Here is a 10613-nt window from a genome sequence, read left to right as displayed (position 1 = left end):
CATTTTGTACTCCCGTAGTTATTTCCAATGCGCATTTCAAATGTGAATCAACTAAACCGTTTTAGGTAGGTAAACCTAATTGGTATTAAACTGAATTAACAATCGTTTACATGCATTTAACTCCGGGAGTTAATTAATTCGAATTGAGTTAAATTATATATTTTTATTGTTAACTTTTCAGTTTTCATATAATATTACAGAATATTTAATTAAAATGGGAAAAAAGCTTTCGGGAGCACAGAATAGAAAACGAAAGGCAGAGGAAATCGCTGCTAAAAAAAAGGAACAAAATAGTATGGAAAAGTTCTTTAAACCTATTGATAACAAATCAATAGAATCTTTTGAAAAATCGAATGAAACTTTTGATTCCGAATTAATGGATAGTGGTACCTATAAACAAAAACCTAGTTTAGACATAGAAAAAAATGAAATTCAAACACAATATGATACACTCAGATTTGACGACGACTTAGATGTTCTAAATGAAAGTACTGTTTGTGATGTCAGTTATTTGGAAAATCCAGCCGAGTGGCCATTAGCAATAAATATGAAACGTAATATTATAGATAGAATAGTAATGATTGGTCCAAAAAAAATATTTGAAAATATATCTTATCCGCTAGATGAGCATAAAAGGCATTTTTCTAATTTTCATGTATATCGTAGTTGTGAAAATTGTGAAAAAATTAAAAGACGATGGTTAATTTATTCAAAAACTTCTGATTAAGTATATTGTTTTTGCTGCAAACTATTCAAGCCAGATAGTGGAACATCGTTAGAACACAGGGGTTGTAATGATTGGAAGCATATAGGGTCTATATTAAGTGATCATGAAAAATCTACACATCATTTTATTGCTACTAGCATATGGATTGAATCTGAAACCCGTCTAAAAAAAAATGCTTGTATAGATGCTCAAAATCAACATATATATGAACAGGAAAGTCTTCGCTGGACAAAAGTTTTTGATCGGTTAATAAGTATAATTTTGTACCTCGCTCAACACAATATGGCGTTTAGAGGTACATCTGATGAATTATTTCAACCAAATAATGGAAATTTTTTAGGCTTAGTTCAACTTCTTGGTAAGTACGATGATGTAATGGCAGAACATTTACGTCACATATCTAAAAAATCGAATAGAAAACATAACTGCAGTCATGAAATTCAAGATCAATTAATAAACTTAATGGCTAATAATGTTCGTGATACTATTATAGCTAATCTTCATGATGCAAAATATTATTCAATTATTACAGATTGTACACCAGATATAAGTAAATCAGAACAAATGTCATTCACTGTTCGTTTTGTCGAGAAAGTTGGAAATAGCATAATTATAAAAGAACATTTCATTGGTTTTAAAACTGCTACTGATTCTACCAGATTAGGTCTTTCACAGCTTATGTTGCAAACACTCAAGGATAACAATATTGAATTTACCAACTGCAGAGGACAAGGATATGATAATGGGGCCAACATGAAAGAAAAAAATCAAGGAGTTCAGGCAAGATTATTAAATATAAACCCAAGAGCATTTTATATTCCATGCAGTTGTCACTCTTTGAATTTAGTTGTTGCCGATGCTGCATCGTCTTCTAAAGAATCAATTTCTTTATTTGGATTAATTAAACGGGTATATGTATTATTTTCGGCTTCTGTGAACCGTTGGGAGATTCTTAAAAGGCATATATCAGGTTGTACTGTTAAGCAAGTATGTACAACTCGTTGGGAAAGCCGCGTAAGTGCCGTTAAAGCAATGCGTTATGAAACAAATAACATAGTTAATGCGTTAATAGAAATTTCTGATTCACCAAATTCTGACGCAGGTCTTCGTCATGAAGCTCAATGTTTAGCCGATAACCTATGTGAATTTGAATTTCTTATCTCACTTGTTGTTTGGTACGATTTACTGTTTCAAATCAATGTAGCTAGTAAATCAATGCAAGGAATCACTATGGACATAATCACAGCCACTTCAATTGTTAAAGGTTGTTTAAATTATATTATTTCTTATCGAAATACAGGATATATTTGCGCTGTTTCATCTGCTAAAAAAATTGCTGAAACTTTAAATGCCTCTTCGCCTGCCAAAAATTTAAAATTTATATTCTAGGGTATCCTATTAAAGTATTTACCGACCATAAGGCCTTAACATTTCTATTATCTTGTAAACTAAAAAATAATCGTTTAACCCGCTGGACTCTTGCCCTACAGGAATTCGATCTCCAAATCCATCATTGCCCCGGTAAAGACAACCCTATCGACACCCTCTCTCGACACTCCCTAGGTCTAGATGACCAACCCCCTAAAGACTCCCCTATTATTCTTCACTATACTCTACCACCTCCCATTCCCCCCGACAGTATCCCTCTCTTTCAAATTCTCTCATTCAAACAACAAAAAGACCTTAAATTATCAAAAATTATTTCCTCAATCAAATTAGATCCCCCACCAGTATGGCATCAATATTATACCATAAAAAACGACATATTATTTATCCGCAAATTCAAGTACGACACTCATTGGTCTTTATTTCTGCCCTCCCACCTGGTAACCCCAATTATTCTATTATTCCATGATTATTATGCTCACACTGGTCCCCTTAAAACTGCTCACGCTCTCCGAAACATATGTTACTTCCCCTCATTCTATAAAACCGTCCGTTTTATAGTACAAGCATGCGAGTTATGTCAGAAGTGCAAACCGAAGACTACCCGTATTGCTGGTCCTATTCAACCCTTTCTCTCACAAAAACCCCTTGAAAAATTGTTAGTTGACTTCTATGACCCTCTCCCCGTAGGTATGTTTCAATTTTCCTATATCTTTGTAATTGTAGATAATTTTTCCCGTTTCATTAAGCTATACCCTCTCCGGCGAGCCAATGCTAAAATCTGTATCAAAAAATTAACCACTGATTATTTCCCGAAATTTGGAGTTCAACAAAATATTGTGTCCGACCACGGTCGACAGTTTATCAGCAAGTATTGGCAAACCTCCCTTAAAAAATTCAATATTCAAATTTCCCACACCAGTATTTACCATCCACAGTCCAACCCCGCAGAAAAAGTCATGAGAGAGCTAGGTAGGATGTTCCGGACACACTGTCACCAAAAACACTCAACGTGGCCCCAGTATGTACCATATATCGAATGGACACTCAACAACGTACGCCATGAGTCCACCCACCAAACTCCCTCTACACTTTTCCTGAAAAATTAAAAACATAATCCACTAATACAGTTTATACAATTCCCCCATAGCAACCCCCCTTTCGAATACAATAGACAATTAATACTCGCCCAAGAAATTCAACTCACAAAAGCAGAATCCCGTAAGAAAATTCAAATGTCAAAATTAAACCCCACTCACTTTAAAGTAGGCGATCTCGTACTAGTCCGCACCCATATGCTCAGTAATCAATTAGACAAAAAAATATCCAAATTCTTTCTCCTCTACAATGGCCCTTTCAAAATTAAAAGTATTAAAACTATTAACGCATACGAACTTGTACACCCTGATGATGGTACACCCAAAGGTACCCACAACATAGTCCACATTAAACCTTATGTACCACCTCCCGGGTAACATCCTCAAGTGTGATCACTCATAAAAATTATTTCTCCAACTCGTTTCTTTTTACACACACAAACAATTAATTAATTATAAATTCTAATCAAAATCTCAGTTCTCCATTTAAATATACAGTAAATCAATGTCAGCTTAACAATTCAATCAATTAATACCTTTTTCTTTTCTTTCGATTCAAAATCAACACAATTAGTATACATACCAGGGGAATTTTCCCAGGGACTCCATGAAAATGGGGGTTCGCATGTGGTGTACTCTGCCTAACACGGAGTCACCACCGTGCGCGAGCTTCAGCTCAGCACAACTGTGCACCACAGTTGTACGAACAACATTCGTAGATCCGGATCATTTAATTCATAACTTTCCGCGTTCTCCCCCCCCCCCTTCCCCCAATATATCACTATACTACCCCGCCTTTTTTCTGTCTCTCATATACCTTCTTTCGAATTTGTTGTCCCCCCAGCTCGGTAGGGTCCCCGTCGTGCAGAGTGTACTGATACTACACTCTGACCGGCAAAGAGTGTGGGACACTCTTCTTTTTAACTTAACCGGTGTTGTGGTGACGCTCCGTCCCAGTGAGTGTCCGGGCTTGGTCGGCCTCGTGTGGTTGCCAATCAGGGCTTTGCGGGTAGTCTCATGCCCATTCACACACAGCTAGCGTAAAACCCAGTTGTCCCTGTGCACGGAGTATGAGGCCCCGGACCACGCTTACCACTATTGGCCCGTGGCCCGATGATCTGGAGGGTGACTTCCCGCAAGGGGGTAAAGGAGCCACCAGACCCCGCCTCTTGACCGCTCTTTCGCCACAACATGCAGGAACATTCTTGATAGCCCCCCCCCCTTAATAATGTTAGGTCCCACCATGGCTTGCCATGTGTGTAAAAGTAAAATGTCCAGAGACATCCACGGAGTGCAAGGTCCGTGTTATCTTGCCTGTACACAATAGTTTTATGTTTATTTTATTTGTCTTGCCCCTTCCACATTACGTTCCCATAATGCGGTCGTAGCCTGTTCACCAGTGCCCTCGTAGGCCACTGCTGTCCAGAGTCCCTTCCCCCTTTTCCCCATTTAGGTCTCTCGGTATTATATTGTTCCCCGTTAGGATTATAGTGGTAGATGCGTAGGTTTTATTATAATTTTCCCTGTGTACCTTACACTAAGGTGTGGTACATCTTATTCATATTATTATTGTGATGTTAGTACCCTTACCACCAATACTCCCTAGCCCAACATTATTACCCATTTATGGTTGCAAACCAAACTTTATTATTATTACCTTAAACTATTATGATGCTGTCCCCAGTTAAAATATTGTATTCCCCCAAATTGTATGTCTATGGTCCCCTAAAATGCAGTTCCTCTTTCTCTACAACAAGTGGTTTTCGGTTCTAACTTAGGTAATAACCTTAACAACTTGTTGGGTGGGGGGGGTTATGTAACGTAACGGAATTTTTAGCCTCCTTAATAAATTATAATATCCCCGAGCATACGGTATATACGTTAGTATACGTTGTTGACAAGTCAACGCACCTTTATTCTTCCCACCATGGGTAATAAAACTAGATATCGCGCGCTAGTGCACTAATGACCGCAGTGTTATGTAATAGTTGTTCCCCGATCCCCCCTTTACCATGCAGTGTCCATCGTCAAAGTGTCGCGGTTGCCCGCCGGCGCTTTCGTCGCGTCCGCCAGCACGGCCCGCAGGCAATACTGTCCCTATATCCCAATTAATGTATGAATTCCCGCAAACTTACGACACTGACCTGCCCCACTCCATCAAGACCCAACACCAAGTTCAGCAACGGCCTGACTGCTTGGCCACCGACCACTTACTACTTTTGATAACGGCCAACACGTCGGACGTGCCTTTTCTTAATAGAAAAATGTGTCAAAATCGCTCCAGTCTCACCGCTATCACAGACCTCGTGATCGCGCGACGATTGTTCACGTCACCCACGACACGGCCGGCAGTTTTTCGATCTTTCTTTCCAACGAGGTCCATACCAGCCATGATGGGCTAAGCCGACCTCCATGGGCCCGATGGGGCGAAGTCAACCCACATCAGCACCATCTTATTCAGACCACACCAGCACCGTCGATATCGTAATTATGTCTTTCCCATGTCCCCCCCTGAAAAGCACGATATTAGGCGTCGCAAGACGCGGGCCCCTCTGTAATTTTTCCCCGGTTTAAACGAACCACCTGTACATTTTCCCGGTAACCCCGTGAGGTCACACCGTGATTGATACGGTGTGTAGCCTCCTGTGGGCCGGGAAAAATGTCCCCATGTTTCGTTCTTATATTATATTTATTTAAATTGTATATGCCGTGCGCCACCTTATAAATTAATAACTATTTTATTTGTGTACAATACACTCACCTGATTACCCGTAAAAAAGCATTCGTATTATTTATTTTATTTTAACTTATTTCCCCCATAAATCTTGAGCTTTCATTAGCCCATGCGTGTAATAAAGCCTGTGAGCTCCACCGACTTGACCCTCGGGTCTGACGCGGCGCGGCTCACAGGTCACGACCAAAGGGGAACACCCTTTGGTCGTGGGTAGTTTTTGGTAGGGTAAAATCTACCAAACTCTTACACTATATAAAATATGATTGAACAATATTATTCAATTTGTGATTTAAATTTATTTTGCAAACATTATATTGTGTGTGTGTTAAACTTGGGCGCAAAAAAGTCCCATTAAGTTGTTGCGGACCTAATGGTGGCCGCGTGGGTGAGGTGAGGTTGAGGTAACCAAAAGTTATACGACAACAGAAAAAAAAAAAACAAAAAAACACAACTTTTGCACTGCGATGGTTAACTTTATTGTTACGGCATTTGCCCGGTCGGTAACCGTTTTAACGCGAGTCCAAAACAAACAAAAAAAAAAATAAGAGAAAAGACGATTGGCCGGGGACGTGTCGGTGTCCGTCTCGTGCGGGTCGTCGATGATAAACTAGTGACTTTTCAATCCGGTTCACCCAACGGCCGGCCGACGGTTCACAGCGCGGGTGTCGCGCGCTGGCGTCGTCCGTCGTCGATTGGCGGTTTGTTTGAGAAGCGAAGCGCGGCTTTCCGCGTAAAAGGCTATTTGAATTCAAACAGCTATTACGCGGGACCGCGTCAAAGTGGGGACCCTCATTTTGTGGAGGCCCGGGGTCCAGACCCCCCCTTAATCTGGCCCTGCGTATGTCGGAAGGTTCGATTTTTTTCGCAAATCCCGCCGTTTCGACGTTCGTCGACGGCGGAGCACGTCATCTGCTTACCGACGCGGCAACGCGGTCGCGTCGCCCTTTACGACGCCCTGTGTGGACGTCGAAACCGCGTTCGTAATTCGCCGGGGAAACAGCTTAAGAGTCATAGATTCGACGCCAGTTTTCAACTCAGTAGGTAGGTAAGTAGGCAAGGCGTTGGTGCGGATGACCCGGGGACGGGGTTTTGATGCCGACCGCAGGGATTGTTGTTAATTTGCGGTGGCCGTGTTATTCGGAATTCTTTTTTCACCTTTTTTTTTTTCGTTATTTTCCTTTGCTATAACTTCCGCCTTATCATATTATTCGTATTTAACGAAAATGTTACGGTTTTTTTCAAAATTCGAGTTTTACCCCTTTTGAAGACATCGGATCTCCCCGTCAAAGACTTGATCGCGTTCCCCTCTAAATTCATTGACCGTCTGTGGCCGTATTTCGTTTGCGTCAAGTGCCGCGGCGAAGATGGAAAGCGGACAGCGCCGTTATTACTATTGTTGTATATGTATGCACGCGTATGTATGTATGCATGTATGTATGTATGTATGTATGTATGTATGTATGTATATAATATTATATGTAGGAATATTAATTGTTGTACATTGACAGCGAGAGACCGGTGGGTGTTGCAACTATATTCTACGAGAACGAGCAACCTCCGGATCTGACAGGGAACGAGTCAATAGAACAATTAGTAATTCTCAAACGTATGGCGAGTACGGCACTTAATTGTTTCAAAGAAAAGAAGGAAAGGTCGTACACATGGCCAAATGGAGATAAATTGATGAAATTCTTTATGCATTGTGACAGCAGAATTTCATATTTGGAGAAACCAGAACCGAGAGGGGAAGACATGGGATATATATGCTAAAGGGAAAATTTAAATAAGTTAGAAACTAATAATATGTATTATGTATAATTTTAGGTTTATTTTAATAACAATGAGTCAAGGACAGCTACCGTATACAGTGGACGAATTTAGATATCAAACAATGATGTATTACGAGAACTATGGGATGGTGCGTTTAACAGGTGCTACATGGCAATTAATCACTTATTTGCCATTGCAAAATTACGATAGTAGGCACGATAAACTGTACGCAGAAATAAATATAATGTCTAACATTTGTAAAGCTAATATGTCGGCATACGAAATATGCTCACGGCTTGATAATATTTTTAAGATTATGTTCCAAGAAATTTCGGTCCAACGGGAGAAAATGTACGAATCGATAGGCAGATATACAGAGCATGTAGGAGAAACAACCACAGATATAAATAGGAAAAAACGGGGATTAATTAATTTCGTAGGGTCAGCAATGAAAACATTATCCGGAGTATGCGATGATGATTGTGCGAGGGAATCAATAGAAGAAATAAATAAAATAGAAAAAACTAACGAACGCATGTTACATGTACTTAAAGATCAGACCACGGTAGTTAAATCGGCAGTAAAAGGTATAAGTTCGACATCAGGGGAAATGAATAAATTATATGAGGAATTGGTAAACAAACAAGAAACAATTTCAGCAAAAATTGGAGAACTAGTAAATAAAACAAATACACTTGAAACGTTAATTTTGTCTAATAGAATACACGGTATATTCACAGCATTAATTGCACAATATTCGTATGAAACAACAACGATAAATTCGGTAATTTCGGCAGCAAGAACGGGAGTATTACATCCTAGTTTAATGACACCACGCGAGTTGGCGAATCATTTAACGCAAATTAAATTAAAATTACCAATTAATTTGAATTTACCTATGGGTACTAACCCAAACGAAATATACGAATTAAGTAAAATCACTAAAATGGCAGTATTCTATAGTGGAAATCAGATAGTTTTTGTAATTAAAATACCACTGGTAACAGAATTAGAACTAACGTTATATAAAATATTACCAATACCACAACCTGTAAAAACAACTATAAACGGAGTATTGGATAAAAATCATAGCATTATTCTTAAACCAGAATTCCAATATGTAGGGATTACGAAAAATCGTGAACAATATACAACTTTTACTGAAACGCAACTATTGCATTGCACAGAAACAGAAATTTTTACAATATGTCCAGAATTTTCACCTGTTGTTCATTCAAATAATAAAAACCCATGCGAAATATCGTTATTTAAAAACCCAGATATATTACCAGAAACATGTGAGGCAGGAGTTTTAATTTTATCAAAAGATATTTTTTATAAATTAAGGTACGCAAATACGTGGATATATACGACTAGAGGCGAAACATTAACTATTGCATGTCGAGGAAATACGGAACCGTATATACAAAAGATAAAAAATCAAGGATTGATTACACTGACTCCAGATTGTAGGGCATACGGAAATGATATAATTTTGAATCCGACCCAGTATATAAAATCTAAATACTACGTAAATTTTATTCCACAAATAGGATCAGGAAATTTAGTATTTACGATTCCTAATAAAATAAAAAATATAAACCTACCTAGGTTAGTAATTAAGGAAGATAATCACAAACTAGAACAAATTCACGAAATAGCACATTCACTTGACGAGGTACAGAACATGATAGATAGTGAAATAGAAAAACAGTCGGGATAGGACATAATAAACGATAAGCGCAACTATTTGTTGTATTTAACGATAGGATTATTAGTATTCTCATTAATGTTACTATTTGTAATATATATAACATATAAATGTAAACTAACTTCGTTAAGGCAACCTCGGTATGAAATGGTACGAATGGGAAAAAGTAAGTTTTATGCGGAAACCGCAAGTAACACAGCTAAAGGTGTTATTCAAGTGGAACAGGAACAAAGTAAAGGAAAAAGCGTATTACCGCAAATAAAGTAAAATATAATTAATACATAATAAATAATATAATATGTAAGTTAAGTATTAAAATGATATACTATAAAATATAAACGATAATATTAACAATCATTATAAGGATAAGTATATATAAAAAAAAAAAAAAAAATATATATATAATAATATAATATGATATAAATGTTAAAATTTAATAATACATTTTACAATAGAAAGGAAGTCAAATTCGTAATCATGGATTTTGAGTTCACCATGATGAATAGAACGAGTATAGTGGTAATATCCGGAGCAATTTCGAACAGCCTGAACAAGTGCAAAATTCGAAAGCTAGAAGGGAGACCGCTACTTTTGCCACTTCATGAACAAGTTAGAGAAATGAAAGTTCATGAATTACTGTTGGCCAAAAAAGAAATCCAGCGGATACTAAGCTGTAAACAGGTACTACAGGAGGCTTGTTTAACGCAACTCGAAAAAAGTATGACTTCTAGTTTAAATAATTTAAAACCAGACTATATTGAAAGATATATTTCAAAGGGAGATAAATTAAACGTAATAGTAGTGTGGAATGGGCATTCTGATAGGAACATTTTACAAAGAATGGAAATAGATAAATTTGAAATTTTGAATATAACTTGTTATGATGAACATCTTACAAAAGAATTTACAATTAAATTAGAAAAACTAAAAACAAAAGAGATTATATTTAAATATGAAATAGGTTCATTTGAAAAAAATGGTAGAATGTTAAATTTGGAGGAAACTCACAGTATAATGTGTCCGAAAAAACATAGAATGACTTACGCTCACGACCCGAAAATGGACGTGAGGTTCACGAAGTGTATATTCAATATGGTTTTGAGGAAAATATTTTATTCAATTCGCGTATCCTTGTTTCCTCAAAACCATATTGAATATACACTTCGTGAACCTTTTTTTTTTAAGTAA

At 37.7% G+C, this 10613-nt stretch overlaps 2 protein-coding genes across 2 annotated transcripts; both read left to right on the top strand.

The window, feature by feature from the left end:
* The first annotated feature begins 214 nt into the window (after positions 1 to 214).
* On the top strand, positions 215 to 2116 carry LOC132953243 (zinc finger MYM-type protein 1-like). Its single transcript, XM_061025764.1, has 2 exons — positions 215 to 655; positions 758 to 2116. Exons 1-2 carry the CDS (start codon positions 215 to 217, stop codon positions 2114 to 2116), a joined length of 1800 nt encoding a protein of 599 aa, XP_060881747.1.
* A 7786-nt stretch (positions 2117 to 9902) lies between these two features.
* On the top strand, positions 9903 to 10613 carry LOC132953242 (uncharacterized). The gene has a single exon (XM_061025763.1). The coding sequence runs from the start codon at positions 9903 to 9905 to the stop codon at positions 10611 to 10613; it is 711 nt and encodes a 236-aa protein (XP_060881746.1).

This window comes from Metopolophium dirhodum, unplaced genomic scaffold, assembly GCF_019925205.1.
Source record: "Metopolophium dirhodum isolate CAU unplaced genomic scaffold, ASM1992520v1 scaffold1, whole genome shotgun sequence".
NCBI lineage: Eukaryota > Metazoa > Arthropoda > Insecta > Hemiptera > Aphididae > Metopolophium > Metopolophium dirhodum.
Note: the sequence above shows the minus strand (reverse complement) of the source record. Positions and strands in the feature narration are given on the sequence as shown.